General features: G+C 59.2%; 1 protein-coding gene across 1 annotated transcript; it reads right to left on the bottom strand.

Moving 5' to 3' along the window:
- Positions 1–5,575: 5,575 nt before the first annotated feature.
- LIF (LIF interleukin 6 family cytokine) lies at positions 5,576–10,765 on the bottom strand. The gene is made up of 3 exons (XM_059894165.1): positions 10,747–10,765; positions 8,780–8,958; positions 5,576–8,064 (listed from the first exon to the last, which is right to left on the bottom strand). Exons 1-3 carry the CDS (start codon positions 10,763–10,765, stop codon positions 7,654–7,656), a joined length of 609 nt encoding a protein of 202 aa, XP_059750148.1. The 3' UTR covers positions 5,576–7,653.
- Positions 10,766–23,270: the final 12,505 nt, after the last annotated feature.

Below are 23,270 nucleotides of genomic sequence, written 5' to 3'. Positions count from 1 at the left end.
AGTGTCCTAGGGCAGCTGTAACACATTCCCACAAACTGGGTGGCTTAAAACAGCAATTTATTCTCTCACAGATCTGGAGGCTGGAAGTCCTAAATCAAGGGGTTGGCAAGCCCGAACTCCCTCGGAAGGCTCCAGCGGAGGATTCTCCCTCCCTCTTCTAGTGGCCCCAGGCATTCCTTGGCGTGTGGCTGCATCCTTGCAATTTCTGCCTCTGCCTTCATGTGACCATCTCCTCTTCTTTCCTCTGTGGGCCTCTTATAAGGACACTTGTCCTTGCATTTAGGGCTCACTTGAAAAATCCAAGATGATCTCACCTCAAGATCCTTAATGACATCTGCAAAGATTCTTTTTTCCAAATACGGACATCATCACACAGGTTCCAGGGATTAGGACACGGACATATCTTCTTGGGGCACCATTCAACCCACTGTAGCGGGCGATGCAGGCTACGCCCCTCTCCAAGGCGGGGGAGCAGAGCAGGCAGAGGAGGATGCCAAGACTTCTGCCCATGGGCTGCCCGCATCTGGTCTTTGCCTGTGACACACTCTTCTTCGAAGAACCGTCCTTCTGGGGAACTGGGAGGGTTCCAGCTGGCCTGCTGGGGTCGGAGAGGTGGGGCCTTGGTGAGCAGGGCCAGAAGAAAGCCTGCTGACAGGTAGAGCCCTTCCCGGCTTTGATTCATTGACCATCTGGGCAGGAGCTGGACCGAGCCTCTTGGAATTACAAAAATGCCTCACACATATTTTCCTCCCAGCCGGTGGTTTTGTTCTCAGCCAGCGGAGAAGGCCTGTCTGCTCCCTAAATCCCACTCAGGCTCCCATCCCCTCTCCCGTCTGCGGCTCCCTCTGCACGCCGCCCACCGCTCCCCCCAGAGATACCCTCTCCTCACCGCCGTCATCGAGGCTGGACTGGGCAGGCTTGACCGCGTCCTCATAATTGAAATATTTGGCCCCTGAAGTGAGGCCAGGGCAGGGCGGTGCTTCCCCCAAGTCAAAGGGACAGATTCAAGCTGGGCTCTGCTCAGGCAGGAGGGGGCACGGGAAGTGTCCTGGACGCTGAAGCCAGGGGCCCCAGGGGACCTGAGTGGCCTTGGAGTGAGGCGAGGACAGAGACTCAAGGCCCACCGACCCCCAAACCCCTGCCTGCATCACGGTGCACCCTTCCCACCCTTCTCCTCATGCACCACCCGGCATCACTCCAGCCTCACAGAATCTTCCAGGAGGGAGGAAGTCATCTGATGTCCATTTTAAAGGCATATTATACATCCATAAAACGGTTTTTCAAAATTCTGGGGATGGGGGTGCTTCTGAGGCATATTCAGCCCCTGCTGCAACCTCAGGACTCAGAAGTCCACTCTTGGGCCGGGCCAGAGCCCCAGTCTGTAACTGTGTCATCCTGGGCTCTTGTAGAATCCCTGTCATTGGGCTGCATCGGATGCTAAGCATTAGCTTTTGCAAAGACCGCTGCAGAAACAGCCCCCAGGAATTCACTCACTGCAGTAGGGCCCATCACATCACCCACTACCCCTGTGGGTCTCAAGGGAGGAATCCTCTTCAGAACCCAGTCCCAGGACAGGCTCTGTTTTCCCTGAGGCTCTAGAAAGCCTCCTCCTTTCTGACTATGAGATTTGCATAATAGATCACATTTCCCTTTTTCCTTTAGCTGCCAGGAATCTCAGAGCCAACTCTGAAGCTCAGCCATGATAATTATGTGGCCCCTCGTGATCTGAAACATTTATTTTCTTTCTCTCTGTGGTCTTAGTTTTCTCACTCTGTCTCTGTCTTCTCCGATGTTGATTCTCTTTATTTTATCAGTATTTTTATGACGTGCCTTCTGTTGCAAGATGCTTTGCATGCTGTTTAGGACAAAGAGGACTATAAATAAGGAAATAAATATATAGTGTTTCCATTACGATGTTAATTTTATTGCTGAAAATGTGGTTGTTTAGCATGATAATATAATTCTCCTTCTGCCTAGTCTGAACTTAGGGCAGAGGTGACCTGGGAAATTCTTTCTTCCACCGCTGACCCTTGAGCTCCTTGGGTCTAAAGCCTGGCTCATAGAGTCTTGACAAGGTAAGTGGACAGATGATGAATGTAAGGATGAGCAAATATAAGGAGCCTCTCTCAACAAGCTGAGTGATGGATGTCAGGAGAGTCAGCCTCCTGGGGCCTCAGTTTCCTCATCTGTAAAATGGACTAGTAATCTAGTCCCATCTCAGAATGGTTGGGAGGATCTCCTGATGGGTGAGAAAATGCTTTGTAAACTGTAAAGTGCAGGGTCATTACAGAGCCTGTGGGATTGTGCCTCTAGTGGGATAGCTGTTGACAATTGGCTTCTTGGTAAGGGGGAGGGGGTGTCTCTCCTGTCCTGTTGACCTCCCGAGAGCCAGTTTGGGAGAAGGCTCAGTTGGGTACCTGGGCTGCCCCTGGCTCCTCTCTGGGCTGGACTCCTCCAGGCCTGCGACTCAGGGTACCGTCGGAGGAGCAATTCACTGAAAGCTTGCCCGCCCAGCTCCCTCTCTTCCTCATCAGCCTAGCCCCCCAGCCTTGGAGTCAGAGCTGTCAGCTCCTCCCTCCTGCACTCACTGCGGGGGAGGACCCCCTTTCCCCTGAAGAGACGGCTCTGGGGTCTGAGGCACTGGGTTCTCTTTTCTCCATCTCCACCTACTGATGGGCCGGCTGCGCCAATTCACACAGCGTTTCGAGTTCCCTGCTCTCCGGTGCCTTTCGGCAGCCTCGTGAAGTAGATAGGATGGCATTCATCACCGATTCCTCTTGCAGTTTCACAGATAAGAGAGCTGAGTTCACTCTGGAGGGTCACAGGACTGCATGTGGCAGCACGGCGAGGACCCAGGCCTCAAGGGCACAGCCTTCCCAGCAGAGTGGCGGCCTCCTTTCCTCCCACCCACCAACTGTTTCACCTCCTACGGGAGGATCACCCAATGACCAATTAACCGCCCTGTGTTCTCTCTGGCCAGGGCAGGGCAGAGAACAAAACACCTGCCCTCTCTTGGGGTGAGAACTCCTCACAGAGGTGAGGGAAGACCCAGAGGGCCGGGCAGCCCAGCCAGCCCCCCAGGATGGCATTTAGGATCTGATATCCCTGCACTTCCCTCCTGTCTGAGCTTTGGTGTTTGCTTTGTTTTCCTCTAGCTTTCTAGCAAAGGTTTCTTTTGAAAAGCTTCAACCTTGTCTCCCACGAGAGAAGGAGAAGTGGGGGACGCTGGGGGTGTGGCCTGGAGGGGGGATTCAGCCAGCCTGCCCCCTCCCTGCCAGGAGCTTCAGGAGGAAAATTCTGAAACAGCTGTGTGTTTGGGGGCTCCCAGAAGCCGCCAGCCTCTCCCTCCCAGGCAGCTGCCCGCCCTGCAGCCCTTGGTGACTTACACTTGGCGTCTTGGTCGACTCAGGAGGAGAGGTGGAAGGAAGGTAGGGCGGCCTTTCTTGGGCTTTAACGTGCACTCGGATCACCTGCGATCTTATTAAAGGGCAGATTTCAATTCAGCAAGGATCTGCCCCCTCCCTACCTAAGACTTGCTGAATTGAAATCTGCCCTTTAATAAGAGGCAGTGATGCCACCTTCCTGATCACCCCCAGGTGAGGCCAGTGTTGCTGTGAGTCAAGGCCCTTCATGGCACAGAAAGCAGCGGACCTCAGCCTGAGCGCCCTGCTGACACCAGGCAGTGAGCGCTCTCTCCGCCTTGGCTCAGCACCCCTCTGTGCCTCTTCCATCAATGAGCGCACACACACACACACACACACACACGTGTTCACTCACTGTCCCACTCGCCTTGGAGCTTCCAGAGGCATGAACTCTATCCTACGCACCTTTGGAAACCTACACACGACCTGACACAAACATTCACGGAAGAGCACGTAGGTGGCTCTCAGAAAACTGCCCACATCCCTAAAGGAATCTCAGCTGGGGGAGCCCTGGACCCCAGCAAAGCACCGGGGAGAGACTGGCGGCTGCTTCAGAGTCCCTGCGTCTGTGACCATTCGGTTCCAAACTCTCTTGTTCCCCAAGGAAGGGGTCCCAGGAGGCTGCGAAGAAGGTTGCAGGGGAAGGGTGTCCCCAGGTGTGAGGCAGGAACAGGGACAGCAGTGTCTGCGGTGGGAGAGCTGCTCAGGCCCAGAAGAGCCCAACAGAAGCCCTGGTTCTGGCCCCAGTGTCCTGCGTGATTCCGAACAGGACCTCCTGGTGGCACCCCATGATCTGGAGCCCCACCCACCTTGTCCTGCCTGTGCCAACGTTCTGCCCACCCCACCCTCACCCATGCCGGCACCCTTGCCCGGTGGTAGCACCCCCTCTTCCCACCCGCCCGCCCCTGTCCTGGCAGAGCCCCACCCAGCTGTGCGCCCAGGACAGAGACGGTCCCGGCCCCTCCAGCCCCATCTCCCCACATGAATACAATCTGGAAAGCTTGCCAAGAGTAGATTCTTTATTAATTTCTCTTTTTTCTTTTTAAAAAAGTATTCCTTCAGTATAAAAAATAAATATTTTAAATATGACATTGAATAAATAAAAATAATCTGTCAGTATGAAACATTCCCACAGGGTACATTCATCAAAGAGGAATTTGTCCCCCAAGGCCAAGTCCTTTCCAGTAGAAAGGAAGGAGGGAAACACGGAAGGATGCACGGAGCTAGCAGTGTGGATGGGAGTGACGCCCAGGTACTGGGTGTGGGCGAGGGACAGGCAAGGGGGTGGAGGGGGGTGGCAATCCGGAAGTAAGAGCATCTGTACCATCTGAAGGGAAATTAACCTCTCACTTGGTTCTGGCCTCCAGCCCCACACGCTATGTCTATTCTGGAGAGCCAGCGAGGCAGAGCTGGACTGCTTCTATCGGGGAGACATCCCCAAGGAGGGGACAAGGAGAGGGGGAGAAGGACGAGGAGGAGGAGAGACAAATAAATAGTGGTGCTTTCTCGTTTAAAAATTTTTTAAATAAATAAGGTCCCCAATACCCCTCCTTCGATAAACTGCAAAAGGACTGTCCTCACCCCTCCTCTCCTGCCGGCCTCTCCCTCCTCCTCAGGCTGGGGCCGTGACCCAGGATGCAGGTGTGGGTCAAAACCAGATAAAGGAGGAAGTGGACAGCTTCCTGCCCTGCAAAGCTTTTTTCCACACAAAGGCTCCAAAATTCAGAGATGCTGCGCAAAGTGGGTGCCCATCTGCCAGACAGGTTCTACAAAGAGCACTGAGGATGAGGGTGAGGGGCAGAGCCGGGGCTGCGCCTGGGGGAGGAGAATCGCTTGGTCCCCGAGCCTCAGAGGCTGCCCAGGTGGGCCTGGCATGGGGAGTCTGCGTCCACGGGGTGATGAGATGAAGGGAGACCAGCCGGCTCCAAGCCTTCCAAGCCACATTCACTGAAGGAGCAGAGCGACGGGGGACAGCAGGCTGAGATCCTGGACAAGGCTGAGCGTGACCCTCAGTGTCTTAACCCTCAGTTAAGACAGTGTTGGAAAACGTAACCATCGTGGTCTCCTCCACCACCCGCCACAAAACAGTCTTGCCAACGGGACGGACAACTCCCACCTCCAGCCCCCGACCCCAGGCCTCAGGGCCCGCCTGCTGCCTTGCCCACCTGCCCTCCGATGGCCACGGGTAAAGTGCTCGGAGGAGGCAGAGGGGAGCAAAGTGAGTGCAAAGCACCAAAATCGTGCTGGCTGAACGGCTAGGCTCGCTGCCCGCTCAGGGTTTGAGAAGACGCCAGAACCCTGCTCTTAGCAGCTGCCCCAGCTCTGGGCCCTCCTCCCCTGCTCCCAGACTGGAGGGCGTTTCTCCACTAGCCTGGCCCCAGCACAAAGGAAAGGATCAGGTTCCCTGCCTGGGAGCCCAGACATGGGTGGGGGTGTGGGGGGAGGTGGGGCAGGAGGGACCACAGCTTCCTGGTCTGCATCCCAGGGCCTCCTCATCCTCCCCTCCAGAGCAGGGGCCTCCTCCCTGGGCCGTCCAGCTTCCTGAGGTCCAGCCAGGTCCTCTCGCCCTCTGTGGGTGTTCAGGCCACCCTAGAAGGCACTTCCCTGCTGGGTGCTGGTCAGGACTGTTCCAGGGCCCCTAGACTGCTAGTCTAGAGGCAGCGTGAGGACAAGGAAACAGCAGCAGGTGGGCCACCAGGGCTGCCTTGCTCACTGCTCCAGGGGTGCCATCTCCATGGTGAATGTTGCCTCCAACAGCACAATTCCAGGGGGCGCCAGACAACACAGTGTTGAATGGGCCCCTTGGAGCCAAGCAACATGGTGGCCCTGGGAAAAGGCCCCTTGGCCACTCCACAGACTGGCCCAGCCTGCCTTGCAGCCAGGGTCCCGATAGCCCCAGAGCCAGTTACCGTTAGGGTAGGGGTTGGAGCCGGGTCCCCCTTCCCCTCCCAGACTGACCAGTTCTCTCAGCTCCTGACCCTTCTCTGAGCCTCACCCGTAAGGCTTATCCCACTTGTAACATCTTCGACTTCCAGACCAGGCCCTGCTAAGGCCTGGCCCCGGCTCCTGCAGAAGGAGCCATCATATTATTTCTGTTGGAGAGGGAGCAGGGAAAGGGGAATTAACTTTGCTATTTAAAGCACCAATAAGTTAATATAAATAGGGCATCAAAATAAATAGACAATCATGCTAGGTCAGACACACAGCACCCTTGGATCTCAGGCTTCCTGAGACCCTGACCTCAACTTCTGCTGTCCCCTTGCTCCAGGGACCAGCGATGGCCTCTGGTGCCCCTCAAGTACCTTTGTGTGACCTCACGGGGCCTCCGTGGGCCTCAGATGTGAGCTGCCACTCTGAACTCCTCCATCCACCCCTCCCTTACAGACCCTTTGCCCACAAGACTCTGGGTCCCCTCAGAACCTCCTCACCTGACTTTGCAACCCGTCCACCTCCCCACACCCCGCCTCCAGGTCCAGCCACCAGACCCCAGCCATCCGGGACAGCGGGACAGACTGCGGGCTCAAGGAAGAGCCCGTCGAGACTTTCAAGGGCCTCTCTTCCTTCCCAGGACTGAAGGTGGCCTCTCTGCCTCCCCAGGAGCCTGAAGGCCAGCGACCTCCTTCTGGAACCTTCCACCTGGCAGTCCTAGGCCTGAGCTCTCCAATCACACCCAAGACAAGGTAGCATCTCAAACCAGAGCTCCCTTTCTAGCCTTCCACTCAACATACTTGTAGGGGCCAAGGATCCTTCAGGATCCCAGCCCCTCTGGGCTGCCTGAGTTCCAACCAGACCTTTCAAGGTCTACCAAAGGGGCAGCGAAGGCACTGATAGTCGTCATTCTGCTGGGGGCCAGGCAATGCCCCCGACCCCTGCTGTCTTGCCCCGTGGTCAGGGTCGCCGGAGGCAACTTGTGTGGTTTGCTCACGAAGACCCTGGCTGAGGGGACGAGAAGGGGCCGAAATCCAGCCCGACACCGGGTGCCTGGCTGCAGTCTCCCAGAAGAAGGGGCGCCTTCTTCTAGTTGGTGCCATATATAGGTTCTCCCTCTGGGAGTTTTGGCTCTGCTTGTCTTCATCACAGCCCACCCTGGAGGGGAGTAGACTGGCCAGGAACCCCTCGGGGTCTGCGAGCAGCCCCCACTTGGCGTTGGCACTGCTCTGGGCCCTGGCCACAGTTTGAGAGCCACCTAAGTCTAAGATCTCAGGTCACTGTGCGCTGTGAGACCTCCCATCTAGAAGGCCTGGGCCACCACAGCGATGACCTGCTTATACTTCCCCAGGAGCTGACAGCCGAGCTTCTTCTTCTGGAAGACATCCTTGCCTGAGGTGTCCGGGCCGTAGGCCACATCCACGTGGGCCACGTGGTACTTGCTGCACAGGCGGCAGAGCACGTTGCTGAGGAGGCCCCGCATGACGTCCGCCGTGGCGTTCAGCTTGCTGTGCAGGCTGTGGGCGCTGGGATTGAGGACCTTCTGGTCCCGCGTGATGTTGCCCAGGGAGGCGCCCAGGTATGCGATGATGCGGTACAGCTCCACCAGCCGGGCCCTCTCCGTGCCATTGGCGTGGAAGGGTGGGAAGTCGGTCACATTGGGGCTGCACAGCTTGTCCAGGTTGTTGGGGAACGGCTCCCCCTGGGCCGTGTACTGAGGAGCAGAGGGGCGGAGGGGAGGTGACATGGGAGTCAGGGACGGGTGTTCCAGCCCTGCCACCAAGCCTCTGGGTCAGCTCTTGGGCTTCAGTCCCCCCACCCCAAACACAGTGGCATGAGGACCCAATCACTTGCCCTATAGGCATCTCAGGACTGTCCTGAGAGCCTGAAGTAATTGTGGGTGTGGATTCCCTTGGTAAAGCACCCAGGCCTATACCATGCAAGGAATTATCCTCCTCATCACAATCATCAGGACCACATGGGGACAGAAAGGAAAACACCGAGTCTCACCTCCAACGTGTGCACCACACACACTTGCCCTTTCACCCACTGCACTCACCCTCTTCCTGGGCAGCTCTGCACCCCTGTCACCCACAACCTGCCGTCTCTCCCAACAGCACCTCCCCGTCCACCGCACCGCCTCCTTCTCTGTCTCTCATCGGCCTCTCCCTCCACAAGGTGGAGGAATCCCAAGGCTAGAAGTGCCAGGCACCCCCTTCTCCGGGCAGCTCTGCCCCTATCTAACTGGGCACCCTAGGAAAGTGGCGGAGCCTGGGCCAGGGGGTGGGGAGGAAGCTGAGGGAGTCTGGGTGTGGTGGGACCAGTCCCCCTCCCTTCCCTTCCCTGACCAGCCCCGCCAGCCCAGGTCCCTGCAGCAAAGCCCAGCCCCTCCCTCCCTCCTTCCTTGGCACCCTGGGGGGGAGACTTACATAGAGAATAAAGAGGGCTTTGGCACTGCTGTTGAGCTGCGCCAGCTGGTTCTTGATCTGGTTCATGAGGTTGCTGTGACATGGGTGGCGTGTGGCACAGGTGGCGTTGACAGGGGTGATGGGAAGAGGGCTCCCCGCTCCGTGTTTCCAGTGCAGAACCAGCAGCAGGGGCACAACTCCTGGGAACAGGCAGGAGGGAGCCATGAGCAGGGAGGTGGGGGTGTGGGCAAGGGGTCTCATGGTAGAGGATGCTCCTCGTCTCCCTCGGGGACACCAGTGTCCCCTCTCAGTGTCCAGCTCTCTCTTCGCCCAGCATGGCTGTTTCTTACTTTCACGATGTCACCAAATCTGCTTCTCTGTCCCCCTCTCCCCAGAGCTCTAACCCTCTGTCTCTGCTTCTCTCCCATCTATCACTCCCTGCTCTCTCCTGACAGGAGCAAGGGGGCAGGACGTGAGCTGTTTCTACCAGTTGGAAGCTGGGTCCAGGGTGACACCATCCTGGCCTCTGGCTGGAGGGTACCACGCCCCAGCCCCAGCAGGTCTCAAGGAAAAGAGCAGCCCCTGCCTCTCCACCTCCCAGCATGGTCCAGATTCCTGAGTGTTACTTCACGCTTCAGTCTCCCAGAGTGGGCTTCTTAGGGGACCATGGGGAGAGGGGGGGTTTCTGCTGACCCTCATCTCCCAAACCTGTCACATGATTTTGGCTCACTGGGCCCTTTGTCCCCTAATTCTGTGGTTATCCTTCTCCAAATGTGGCCACTCCCCTATCTAGGACCCTCAACTCCACCCCAATTCTGCAGTTCTGCCCCCCCCCTCCATTCCCAACTCATTCTTCAAAACTTCCTATCCCACTGTGTACTGCTCCTGGCCTCCATGCCCTCCCACTCCTGTCTACTGGTCCTTGCCCCAGGTTGTGGGTTAGGACAAGGAGAATCCTGGGGTCCCTCCGTCCCCCAGAGCCTTCGGGAGGGAAAAGGAATGGTGCAACCAGGAAAGAAAAAAGGGAAAATGTCGCACACAGCCAGGTGGGCGGGGGAGGAAGGAAAGTGAAAGGTGACAGGAGAGCTGAGAGCTGTCCGGGCCTGTCCAGGATCGCCCCTCCCCCGCCCCAGGGCGCCTGCTTCCCGCCTCCCACCACCCCCCCTTGCTTTCCAGGTGACCCAAGCATCAAGGGTTGGGGTCGGTGGACCTGTGAGGCTGGAGAACCGATGAGGTTGGGGGAAAGGGTGGCGCGCAGGAGCCGATTCCCCTCCTGGGACAGTGGCAGCCTCAAGTTCACTTCTGGGTCCCCTGTGCCTCCCAGCATCCCCCGGCAGTGCTGAGGCCCCCGAATGGCTGGGGGGCCCCCACACCCCAGGCTCACCTAGCACAGACCACAGCTTTCCGGACACTAGCAGATGGAGGCGGCACCTGCTCCTGTCCCGGGCCGGAGTTTGCAAGCTGCTCAGAGGCCGGCGCCCCTCCCAGGGAGCAGCCCGGGACGCGGTTGGAAAAGAGAAAGCGGAAAGACAGAAAGAAAGAAAGAAAGAAAGAAAGAAAGAAAGAAAGAAAGAAAGAAAGAAAGAAAGAAAGAAAGAAAGAAAGAAAGAAAGAAAGAAAGAAAGAAAGAAAGAAAGAGGGAGGGTGAGTCCCGGAGAAAGTTGAGCGGGAAGAGCAGCAGGGAGAGCCGGCGGAGCGAGAAGGAGGAGGAGAAGGAGGAGGAGGAGGAGGAAGGCTGCGGCGCACCCTCCCTTGCCCGCCAACCTGCGGGCCCCAGGGCGGGCTGGGCGCGCGGTGCCGGGACCATGTGCCTGCTCTCGCTCCCGGCCGCCACCCAGCGCCTCCGGCGGCCCGGCGGGCTGCGCGGGCGCCCCAAGTGTCCGTGTGTTTGCGGCGAGTGGGTGTCCCGCTCACGATCGCCAAGTGCCCCAAGTTGCCGCTGCGCCCGTGGCGGGGCGCGGAAGCCGGCGCGGGGCGGGTGGATTTACCTGCCGCCAAGACCTTCATTATGGGCTGGACTCCAGAGGGCCTTGGAGGAGACCTTAGATGCCTGCAGTTTTCAGAGGTTCATGCTCAAATGGGGAATTTGCCCGATTTATATACTGGAGCCTGTGTTGTAAGACAGAGAGAGAAACAGCTATATTTAGCAGGGATCCCCGTCCAGGAAGTTGTTTGAGGTGCATCATAGGAAATTATGAATGGAAGAAAGTGAGAGTGAAGGGGGGGCAGTGAGGGGGGAGAGTGGCGAGAGCAGACTTTTTCCCTCTTCTAAGAATTTGATTGATAAAATTATAATGAACTCTTCAACAAAACACCCTGCGGTTTTCCTGCGTGGCTTGCCCTGGGAGTTGTTTGAAGATGGGGAGGGGGAGGAGGGTCCCCGAGTCATCGGGGTCCTTGGGCAGTGGGTACCCCAGACAGCCCTGACTCACCTGGGCTTGGGGAGGTGGCTTGAAACTAGGCAAGCAGACGGAGGCTGCCACCTGCGGCCCCCTGGTCAGGGGGTTTGGGGGTCAGTGGGGAGGAGGCAGGCTGGGGCTTGGCTGAGAAGGAGGTTCCAGGAAGAGGGGCTGGGGCCCTGGTGTGGACTTTAGACGGTAAAAAAGCGAAACTGAACGTGGGTGCTGGAAGCCACCGCAGAGGTGGCCTCCTCCAACCTGCCCGCTGCCACCAGGCAAAGTGGGGCTCCCAAGGGGACAGGTTGTCCAGGGTCCCACAAGGTCAGGCCTCCTGACTGCCATCAGCAAGCCTGCACTGATGACCACAGGTACCTGTGGGGCTGAGGAGGGGGCTGGGAAGATGGGAAGTGAGGGGTTACTGTGACTCCCTTCTTTGGGGAGAGCCTGGGGAGGAGATTCTGGGAAGGTGTGATGTGTCTGGCGTTTACCTAAACTCTTTGCACCCTTCAGGGGAGGGTGGTCCAGCATTTCCATTTTGAAAGGACATTTGAAGCAGAGACTTAAGGAGGCTGAGCCAATCGGAGCCAGGTTTGCTCCTCAGGACGCAGAGGGATGGCTGAGGAGAACAGAAAATGTCTTGGAGGGCCCTTGGGGCTCAGCGTCAGAGAATGATTATGGCCCCCAAAAGGTGCTTCTGGAGTCTCTTAGGCAGGGTCACAAATTCTGGTGTCTATCGTGGCCAGGTAGATTCATAAATGAGTAAGGAGGGGCAGGAAGGAATGGTGAGGACTAGGGCAAAATGACCACAGCAACTCCTCCCTGGCAAAAAGCATTCAAAACAAAACAAAAGAGGTGGGGGAGTGCTGGTCAGACACATCTGGGGCTATGTGGTCCCACAAGTTGCCAGGGGTGTCCCCGCTGCAGCCCTCCCACCTGACCCTGACCAGAGAACGAGGCAGGAGAGTTGGTTCTCCAAGGCCAGGGAGTCCTGCAGCCTTTCCCTGGCCCCTGATTCCCTCTGCCCACCCCCTCAGCCATCCTCCATGCCCCCAACTCCCGCCTCTTGCCACATCCCAGAGGACCTGCCCAGCGTCGTTCATTCCTCCCTCTTCGTGCCAGGGCGAGCCCTCCTGCTGCCGCCGTGCCCCCTCCCCCCCACGCACGCCCTGCCCTCTCCAGGCTGCTTCCTCCCCGCTCTCCCAGCTGGGCCTCGGCTGTGGGGCGATAAAACTGCCCATCCCAGCGGGCGCTTCCCAGCAGGGAGGAGGCTGGTAGAGCCCACACTGGCTTTCCTTCCTCCTCCCGGCCGCTCCACACCTGGTGTCTTCCTTGGGGGCCATGGAAGGCCCCACCTGGCACTTGCCCCTCTCATGCACCTGCTCTGGGGTCTGTGTATGCCCCTAGGAGGTCCAGCCACCCCAGCCTGTCTCAGGCAGCCCCACACCCCAGGACATCCCAGGTCACCTCCCTCTCATAATCCCCCAGACCCAGTCTCTCCTGCAGCAGGGCCTGAGCACTCGGGGAGCACGAACTCTGGATCAGCTTCCAGACCCACACCCCACATCTCCCGGACCCCTGTCGTCTGACTCATCCTGACTCTTCTGATGTGGACCCCAAATCCATTTGACCAGGGCCCCACAGAGGCCCCATCTATGGATCCCCTGTTCCCCCGCCCAAGTATCTCACTGGGTGCCCTGATTCTCCTGGAGGCCGCCTCCTCGTCCCACTGCCCTCCTGCCACGGTTCCTCCCCTGCATCACTCCCAGTGGACTCGCCGGGTCTTGCACTGTCCTCTGGCTGCCCAGACCCCTCCTCAGCCCTATAAAACTCCCCCAAACGCCATGTAATCTCAGCCCCACCCCACAGGAAACAGGAAGTGGGGCGGAGTCTAGAAGACACTTCACCCTCGCCCTGACTGGCCCCCCTCCCCTGCCTCAGTTTCCCCTCTCACGGTACCTGACTTGGTCTGTGCTCCCCAAGTGTTCTGGGCCCCTCGGCACCCCAGGCCCAGCCTCCCTCTCCTGTCCATGTCCAGCCACCACCTGCACCGGGCCTCTCGGGGGCAGGCCGGGCAGGGTCTTGGAGCCGCGGACCCGTGAGCCGCCTGCAACGTGGCCTCGGTCCCCGGGAATCAGCTGCCCAGGCGGCGCTCCAGGCCAGCTTTGGTCTCCTGGAGTTTGTTTTCTTCCTTCCCTCTCTACACTGCTATGTGTGTGTGTGTGTTTTCCCCAGCTTCCTCACGGAAGGCATCCTCCCTTCTTGGCTGCCTGCTCCCAGGGTCGTGACCCCAGGCCCCACCCTGGAGTGGCAGCCCCAGCCCGGCCCCTTCCAGCTGTGACTTCATCCCCAGCCTGTCCTGCTTCTGCACACTGGGCCTGCTGGGGATTTGACCGGCCTCGGGGTGAGGGGGACAGTTGGGGCCCACATAGGGCACCCTCAGCCTGGGCGGGGGGCGGCCAGGCCAGGGCTGGGGGTGCTCCTCCAGGCGGCTGTGCCATCCACCTGCTCATCTCCAGGAAGTGAGTCCAGGGCTGGCCTGGGGCCTCCCCAGGGCCCCTGAGGGCTCTTTCTCTCCCACTCACTTTGGCGCATGTGGCCATTCAGCCCCTCCTTTTCTTCTGATTCTCACTCACCATCCACAAGTCTCTCTTAGAATGTCAGGTGGGGAAGCTGAGGCTCAGAGAGGTGAAGACACTTGCCCAGGGCAGCACAGAGAGTTAACAAGAGAATGAGGCCTGGACCCCCGGCCTCTGGCTTGAAGGCTGCAGCTATGCCAGCAGCACCTCATGCTGCGATGGGAGCAAGGGGTGGCGAGCTGTACTCAGGCCGCTTCTTCCAGGAAGCCTCCCCTTCCTCCCACAGCCCAGGTTAGCTGAGTCTGCCCAGTCCTGCCCACTCTCCTTTCAAGTGGGAACAAGTCTCATTCCTCCCTCTTTGAGGGCTTGGTTGGGGTCTGATCCTCATTTGTACTCTTGACAGCACCTGGCTCAGGGTTACATCAGAGCAGATGCTAAGTATTTTCTAAAAGCATTTTAGTTTCTAAAAGCTGTCTGTGCCAAGTCTCTCATGGCGAGAAGGCGTAAAGTCTGCTGGTTGGAAGCATGGACTTCAGCCTCAGTCAGAGCCAGGTTAGAGGTTTGGGTCTGCCAGTTATGAGCTGGGTGACTTTGAGGAAGTGACCACGTCCTGGCCTCAGTTTTCTCATCTATAAAATGGGAATAATGACACCTGTGCTGTGGGTTTGCTGTGAGGGCTCAGGCTCAGCGCAGTTCTGGGAGCCCAGCCAACCCTCTGCTCATCAGCATTGATCCTCCTCACCGCAGAGGAGTAGGGTTCTTGTCCCCATTTTACAGATGAGGAAAGTTGGGCATAATCCAGGGCTAAAGGGGGAAAGCTGGGCAGGAGAGGGGCCTGTTCATTCTCTCCTGATGGATAATGGAAACAAAACACCCTCGAGCCTCCAGCTTTCGGGGTGCCCCAGGAAGATCAGATGGGTTGCTGGGGGGGCTGGCACGGCGGTGGGCTCTCTCTCCCTATGTCCCATCCTGGCCCATGACCACCCCCACCCCAGGCTTGAGCTGCAGACAGTGGCTGACCCAGCCTCACCGCCCCCAGGAGCTGATTCACCCCCAGGGCCCATCTGAGAAGGAAGGAGACATAGTTCAGCTCAGAGGGGCTTGAATCACCAGCCGCCCCCTGCGGAGCCCCGGGGGGAGTTGTGGAGGTGGGGGACAGCCCCCTGCCTGTCTGTCTGTCTCTTTCCTGGGCCCCGGGGCACTCGGGGGAGAGGGTAACATGGCAGTGGCCATTGGCAGGGGGTGGCAGGGAGGTACCCTCTCAGCCAGGCATCCTGTGTGGGCAGCCAGGAGCAGTTACTCACCAGGTAAGCAGCTCTCTGGGCATCGGGGAATTCCCCAAGACTAGTGACCCAGAAACTGAGTGCTCTGGGCAACCCCCATTGCCCAGGCAGGCCCCCCTCCTCCCTTCCCATCCCTCTTCCCTGTCCCCAACTAAGATCTCAGTTCTCTGAAAACGCGACCAGCAGCTGCTCTCAGCCATCAGCTCAGGCCCCGCTCCTCGCCTTGATGCTCCCAGCTGGGAAATGAGCACAGGGGAGTCAGATGGACCCAGGGGAGGAAGTTGGGGGCCAGAGGGAGTGGCCCAGGACCAGAGTTGGTGAGGGGCAGCCAGAGGAGACAGGAGAAGCTCAGGAATTCCTGGCACAGCCCTGGCAGTTGGGTATCCTGTCCAAAAAGGCAAAAACACCTCATTATTCAGCACTTGAGAAAGGAGGATGTAACTACACCTGCAGGGCTGCCCACCTCCACCATCTATATGCTCTCATGTACTTTCCTGTGGCCGCTGGCTCGGCTTTGCAAGTCACCTTTGGTCCCTTTGGGGCTAGGGTGGTAGTACCCGTGAGTAAGGGTGTGTCTTAGAGCTAGGCAAACATGGGTTTGATTCCTGTCCACACCTGTGACCTGGGGCAACTGGCTTCCTCTCTCTGAGCCCACTGAGAGTGGGGATGCAGTAGCGCCGGGCTCATGGGGCTGTCATGAGGATGTTAAGTGGGAAACACACAGTGCCTGCCACGTGGCAGCCATTCTAACCAGAGGTCGGGGTGGCCACAGGAGGGGCTCAAACCCCAGCCTGAGTCAGGGGCTTGGGTTGGGCCTGGGTCCAGGGGTCCGTACTCCACCCGAGATCTGAGAGTTAGGCCAAGGAGGGCTCCTGGGTCCTCTCAGTAGACAGAGTGTGGCATGGGTCCTGGGGGAACAGGCAACCTCTCAGAGCCTCTGCAGGGGAATAAGCAATACTTCCCACCTTGGGAATAAGCAACACTTCCCTTCCAGCTGTCTTTGGGGCTCTTGAGGTCCAGCTCTGGGCCTATAGTCTGCCCTTCTCACTCTCACCCCATCAAATCTCTGGCAGGGACCAGCTACACACCCTCAGGGCCAAGTGGGAGCCAGAAGCCAGTCTGGCCTCCTGCCAACTGTCCCCAGCATCACCCTGACATTTCCTGACTGGTTCTGCGTCAGGAATCACCCCCCTGGAGGTGAATCAGAGTGACTGCATATTTTTTCTTCAATTCTGATAGAAATTGCAAGGGAAGCAGCAGCCTACAGGGCTCCGATCATCAGTGGGGTCAGAGGCCTGCCTCCGAGGTCCATGCCAAGTTGCATGGGGCCTGATTCCACTGCAGGCTCTGTCCTCAACGTCTCCATCTTTAGAATGGGTGTCTCTCCTCCCTGATGGTTCATGCATCAGCCCTTAATGGATCTGGCATTTTAGCCTCTGCAAGCACTTTGACCTCCCCCAGCCTCTCTCTGAATCTTGAACTAGCTTGAGACCATCGCAGGCAGAGGTAAAGAGCGATATTTTCACACTGTAAGTCTCTGCCTCTTAGTGGATCATGGATTCAATTTAGAGGGTTGCCGCCAGCACTTTCAAAAGAAAATAGAATCGCAAAATCACCCAGCATTGCCCAGAGCGAGGGCAAGCACTGCTCGGTGAAACTTTTGTTTCCGTTGTCTGGATGTGTCAGCGTGTGCATCACCTTCTGGTTGCAAGGTGCAATGTGTTTCTAACTGCAGGTCTCAGTCAGAAACGTCTGTAAGCCACTGGTATCGATGATGAAAGCCAGGCCCTGAGGGCCTGAGGAGTGACTTGCCCAAGGTCACTCGGCAGCTGGCAGCGTGGGGTTCCTGACTTGCTCCTCAGCTGCCGTCCCTTGCAGCCCAGGAGTGGCAGGAGGTGCTGCGGGCAGGGTGGGGCCGGGCAGGTGCTCACGGTGGGGGGCGGAGGCCTGGCATCATCCGGTGCCAGGACAAAGGCCCTCCCAGGGCCTGGCTTCTCACCGTCCACTCCCTTCCGCAGCCTCAGACCCCCGGGCTCCCCACCCCGCCCGCCCTGCCCGGGTGGGGCCCGGAATAGTCACAGGCCTTCCTCACTCTGCCACCGAGCTCTTCATCCTCACTCGGGCAGCGGGAGGGGGACGCGGGCTGCAGTCCCCGCTCCAGGGTAGCCCGCGGCCCAGAGGTCCAGCCCATTTCTGGGAGTGCCCGCTGGGCTCCCCTCGGGTCTGTCTCTCCCGGCCCGAGTGGGCATTCGCATGTGTGTGCGTGTGTGGTGAGGCCCTTTGTGTGGCTGTGTGTCTGTGTTGGGCTGTGTCTGGCCATGTGTGCGTGTGTGAGTGTGTGGCTGGGAGGGAGCCGGGGTGGACACACCTCTGGCTGACTTTGTGAGCCCCCTGTGTGATTGTGTGAGTGTGTGTGTGACCGTGTGCCTGGATCCTGTACCAGTGGCTGTGAATCTGTGCGTGCCAGGGGTCTCTGGACACGTGTGGGGAGGCGTGACCCTGTGTGTGTGTGTGTGTGTGTGTGTGTGCGCGTGCGCGCGCGCCCCCAAGTGTGTCTCCAACAATCCTTGCTCCTCACCCTCCAGCCCCCGCCCCTGGGAACTCTGTGGCAGCCTCACGTCACGGGGGCCACCAGCAGCTGGTTTCCTCCCCACCCCGCCCCAGCGCCGCCCCCCTGCCCTGGCCACCCTGACTCTTGGCTCAGGGACTAAGCTGATGTCAGAGCTGAGCTGACAGCTTCCTTCTCCCACTGGATTTTCCAAAAGAGAGAGACCACAGCCCAGCTCCTATTAAATAATCGCGGGGTTGGTGGGGGGAGGTGGGGAGGATGTTTCACTCAGTGATTTCCTGAACTCAGAGGCAATAAACAGAACAGGAAGCAGCCCCGCGGACCCACTCAGCCTGAAACTGGCGTCCCCTCCCCCAGACAAGCTCACTGGGGCCACCCTGACCCGACCCCAGAGCTGATGTCAGGGACCGTCCTTCAGTGCCAGCGCGGACTGAGGAAACCGTTCTGAGGATGGTGGGTGGGAGGTGATGTGAGCCTCAGGCCTGATGATAAGATGGAAAGAGTAGAGTAGCCCAGTCCCAATGGGCAGGGAGGATAGAGGGGATGAGGCCCGGCTGAGGTTGGACCATCCTCCTCCTGGGAAGAGAAGAAAAGATGAGCTCCCTGATGTCAGGGAGGGACAGGACCAGGTAGGGGAGGAGCTGGGGGGAGCCGAGAGGAGAGGGCCAGGCTGCCCCCTCTGTCCTCCAGGTAACCTGGGTATGACACCCATCCCCACTACCCTGCACCCTTGAGCCACTCCAGCCCTGCTTCCCATGCTTTCTGGGGCACGTGGCTGGCCCATCGCAGACCCCAAAGGCCTTATGAGCTTCTCTCCCGCCTGCATCCCCCAAAGCAAGCAAAGCACTCACGAGAGTCCCCTATTATCTCCGGTCCTAACACCCATCCCCACGGGAGACACTTTAATCCTGGTTTTACAGACATGGAAACTGAGGCTCAGAAAGTTGAACGGTTTGCCTGAGGTCACACAGGGTGCGATGGAGCCAGCTCTCCAGCCCACGACCCCACAGCCTCCCTCAAACTGGAGCCAGGAGGCCAAGGGTGGTCCAGGGCTCACTGGCAGCAGGGGGCCGGGGGGTCCCCAGGATGAGTCAACCCTGGGATCCCCTCCTTCTGCCTGGGCCGGCCGCTCAGCTGCTTATCAGCTGCAGGACTCCATGACACAATCCCGCTCTGATCTCCTGCCCAGCCAGGCCTCCTCCACCCCTGCCCCACCCCTGGACCCCGTTTCCGCTTCCTCCCTTTCTGGGTGGGACGGCGCCCGCCCCAGGATCACAGTGGACTGTCTAGAGAGCTGGAGTCCCACAAGCCCCTCAGTGGCTGTGGTCTCCCCAGAGTCCACTCTGGTCAGCAGGCTGGCAGCAGGAGACCCTCACATAGAGGGAGGACAGTGGCCTGTAGTTCCTGACCCTTAGGCTCCCCTCCAAGAGCCCACCTACCTCCTAAAGTGCTGTTAGCCTGGGAAACTTAAAGACCACCCTGGCCTCTGCTGCCTCCATGTCCCCACTTGCAAAGGGAAAAGGTCAGAAAGAATGAGGGGGGTGTCAGGGGGGTGGGGTTGGTGGTCTCTGCAATCAGCCAGGCCTCAAGGGCAGTCCTAGCTCTGCCACTCACAGCCTCAGACAGGTGACCTCATTGCTCAGACCCCAGTTCCAAGAGTATAAAATGGGACACTATGTTGTCAACCTGTGAGGTTAACATCACCCTCTGGGAAACCCTGCAGGCACAGAAGACATGCCTGAGTGACTGATAGTATTATTATCTTAGCTGTTAAAACGTCACAGGTGGGGCCCAGAGAGGGGAAGTGACTTTTCCAAGGCCACAGATTAGTGGCACATCCCCAACAGCATGTGGGCTGCGTGCCTCCCTCAGGCTCCCAGACAAGGAGTCAGGAACCCCAGGTTTTAGTCCTGATTAGCTGTGAGGATTCCAGAAAGAACCTTTTAGGAGTCTCGGTTTTCCCGTCTGTAAAACCAGCCTGGAGAAGGCCATCCATCTCCAAGGATCCAGAAAGGCTCTTTGAGGTGTGAACTACGGGATGGGGTGGTGGAGGATAGAGAAAGCCTCCCAGGCACCCTGGAGCACTGGACGCAGCGGGGGTGAGGGCCAGGTCCAGGGCTCGCGGCCCAGCGCTCGCCAGCACTCAGCCACTGAGCTCAGCCCCAAGCCGCGGGCTGCAGCGCCCCCCACTGACCAGTGGGCAGCAGGCACCGTGGCAGGGGCACCTCCAGCCCCGGGTCCACCTGACTGGGTCAGTGCCTCCCCTAGGGCTGGGCAGGGCAGGATTTGGGGATTGAGGGAGTGGGGGTAGATGCCTGGGGCTTGGAATGGAGGGTAGGCCGAGGCCATCAGCCAGGGCGGGGAAGGAGGCCAGTGGAGGGGTCCTGTAAGGGCCTCTGCCCTGCTGAGCACCTGGGGCTGGGGGGGGGGGGGGGGGTGCATTGAGGACTGGCCACAAGGGGGTGCCAGAGACCTCATGCAGCGGGCCTGGGGTGGGGGCTGCGTGCCTCCCTCCAGCGGGAGCTCTGGGAGGAGGGGCGGGGGTGGGGGGTGGGTGGGTAGGAGGGAGAGGACGGGGAGGAGGGGGACTTATGTCCCTTCCCACCCCCTTCAAGCCCCAGGACCACCCAATCCCCACCCAGGACAGGTTCTGGGGACAATGTTCCTGCCCTCCTGGGAGCCTCTCCCCAGTCCTGGGGAACTGCTGATGGCAAGATTGGGGTCCAGCCTCTTCTCAGGTTATTTATGCCAAGGTGCCACCCACCCCCCCCCCGCCCCCCGGTGCCAAACTCTGTGAAGACTACTTATATTTCTCCTTTCTCCCTGCATGGTCCCGTGAGCTGGTGCCCCCACAGTTAAGCCCATCTTACAGAGTAAACAAAGCACAGAGAGGTCGAGTCCTCTCTGGGTCAAGGTCAAAAGTGTAGGGGCCATGACCTTGACCAACCACACACCCCAGAGCCTCCCTTGAGGGACTTCACTTTAGCAAAGACTCCCTCTCTTCTCCCGAAAGCAGAGGCAGGCAGGGGCCACCCCGTGACCCACCGCAGCCCCTTCTGGGGGGATAGGGGCCCTCTACCTGCCAGGTCTCCATCCCAGGGAAAGCTAGGCCACCACGAACTCAGAACCCTCCACTGTTCTGGGGAAAAGGGAACTTGAGGGCCCCTTGGGAATCCAGGAATCAAGACCCCCAGGGGTGACCCCTTCAGGATGGCAAAGCCAGGATTCCGGCCTCCCCATCCAGTACTCTCTCCTCTGCCCTCTAAACCTGCCATGATCTTTAACCCCTCAGGTGTCCACATGACACTTTCACATCTGGTCTGAACTCTACCTCCACAGGCTCAGAGAGATGTGCAGGGCACGTCTTACCATGCCCATTACGCGGATGCGGAGACTGAGGCCTGGAGAGCCGGGTGGGCCATCAGGTGCCCCCGACACATGAGGGAAAAGGTGATGTTTGCCTGTGCTGAGGATAAATTCGGGGAAGCCTACCGTGGTCTGTGCCGCGCTGGACCCTCCAGCGTCTGGCGGGGTGCTTGCTGGGTCTTCAGTGGGGCACCATCGACATTGGGCCAGGCTCCTCTGCTTCTCTCTCCTGCTGAATCTTCTCTGGAGACAGCTCCTCACCCCGCCCCCGACTTGACTTCCCGTCCAGGGCCGGGTGGCCCCGAGGCTCCCCCCACTTCCACCCCACCCCCTGGCTGAAGGGCTGGGGGCAACAGGGGCCGGGAAGCCCAGGTCCCTGGCTAGACTGCACCTGACACAGATGGGGCAGGGTCTTCAGGCTGGTTGAGGGGAGAAGCAGGGCCAGGGGTGGGGAGGGGGCGTCCTTGGGCCCGGCGGCCCCTGCCCTGTGCTGCGTGGCGAGGCCGCCGGGGCCTGACTCACGGCTGACTGGGCCGCGCCCAGCCCGCCAGGGTGATCCAGGCCGGCATAAGGCGATGACTGGGCAGCCCTCCACATGACCGGCCGGGGTCGGCCTTAGGTGTTTTGACTCAGACCTGCCACAGGCCGTGTGCACCAGGGCCATGTCCCCTTGTCCCCATCCCTGGAGGAGTCACAGGGCTGCAGCCACCCCCCAGGACACGGTGCCCCTCAGCCACCACTCCTTGCCCTGGCACCCACCTCAGAACCCGGGAGCCACCTGGCCCATCTGGTCCGCCCTCCTCCACGGGCTCTGGGGCCCCACCTGCCCAACCCCCTCCCTCAGAGACCTTCGCCCCTCCCAGAGTCAGTGGAGCCCAGCCCTCGGGGACGCCCCAGGAAGCAGGGAGAAGGGTTGGCTGAGCCCAGGGCCTCCCCACTCTGACCGTGGACTGTGACCCTTTCCTCGGCGTGGAAAAGGGGTTCTGTGGGCGCTCCGGGTCCCAGGCCTGGCGTGGGTGGTGGCAGTGAGGAAGGGGGACAGGGACAAAGACAGAAGAGCTGCGAAGAAAGAAACCAACAAGGAAAAGGGAAAATGAGGGAGAGAAAATAAAGAGGACGCGGCTCGGGCACCTGTTCTGTGACAGCTTATGACGGCAGCGCCAACAGACCCTGCGTTGCATTGTTTCCCAGAAAATCTCTGCTCTGGCCTGGGAGGTGGCCAATTAACTGAGTCTGTTGTGCAGACAGGGAAGCCGAGGCTCAGCCCGGAGGTTACACGGGCCACGGGGCTGGGGTTTGAAGTCATTTTGCTGAACTCCCAAGTACTTTCCTGTCCCTTGAGAGAGAGCGTTCAAATCACATCAGAACTGGCGGGCAGTGAAGGCGCTGAGGCCATGGAGGCCAGAGACCCAGATCTGCCATTTGCAAGCCAGGAGTTTGTTCTTTAGACAGACTATAAGTGCTGGCACTCCATCCTTGCCTTTTTTCCTGCAGTTTCCCTGCCCTCCACGCCCCCCGTCCCAGGGAACTCTCCATCCGTGTGTGTCCTGTTCAGGGTTGACTGAGGGGCTGTGACTGTCACCCTGAAAAACTTGAGAAAGAAAAGAAAACCCAGCTTATGGTCGATTCCAGCAGCAGGGTTGCCCGAGGACTCCTTATCTCCCTGACCCTGTACCAGCTCGCCCATGGCCTGCGGCTGCTTTGTCCCTTCACATGAGCCACTGGGGGGAGCATATGCTATTTGCAGCCTCACAGGGCATCGCCACTCTGGGAAAAGCATGCCTTGTGGGGGATCAGCTTCACACTGTGGCACAAAAGCATTATTAGAACCCCGCCCCCCGCTACACCTCACGCCGGATGGTCATGGGAACCCTGATCTCACAGCAGTTGTTGCTGTAGTGGGGGGGGGGGGGGACGATCCAAGAGGGCTCGTTCTGACTCCAGGTGCAGACACCAGAAACGACCCCTGCAAGCTGCCCTGCCCGAAGCCCCAGGGAAGCCCCTCCAGCCACTCTATGGGGAGTTCAGGAGGAGGGGCCTGGGAGGGCGGGAGGCGTGGGGAGGGGGAAATGCAGGCACTGGGAGGTCAGGATGCCTGGATGTGTTGGGGGCCAGCTGAGCACGTAGCAAATGCAGAGATGAACTGGCAAAGCTGGCCGGGCCTGAGAACAGGGCCCTGGCCGGCTGTGCTGAGGAGTTTGGAATCGATGCCTCGGGCAGCAGCATGGGAAGGAGTCATCGAAGGTTTGTGAGCAGAAGACATGACAGTGAGATGTGTCCAGGGAATCAGGACCTGGTTGGCGGTGGGGAGAGAAGGAG

Source organism: Balaenoptera ricei, chromosome 14, assembly GCF_028023285.1.
Source record: "Balaenoptera ricei isolate mBalRic1 chromosome 14, mBalRic1.hap2, whole genome shotgun sequence".
NCBI classification, from domain to species: domain Eukaryota; kingdom Metazoa; phylum Chordata; class Mammalia; order Artiodactyla; family Balaenopteridae; genus Balaenoptera; species Balaenoptera ricei.
Note: the sequence above shows the minus strand (reverse complement) of the source record. Positions and strands in the feature narration are given on the sequence as shown.

Excerpts from the sequence above, each read along its gene's own strand:
- LIF (XM_059894165.1), bottom strand. Across the intron at positions 8,065-8,779 it reads AAGCCCTCTTTATTCTCTAT|TACACGGCCCAGGGGGAGCC; the intron begins GTAAGTCTCCCC and ends TCTGCTCCTCAG.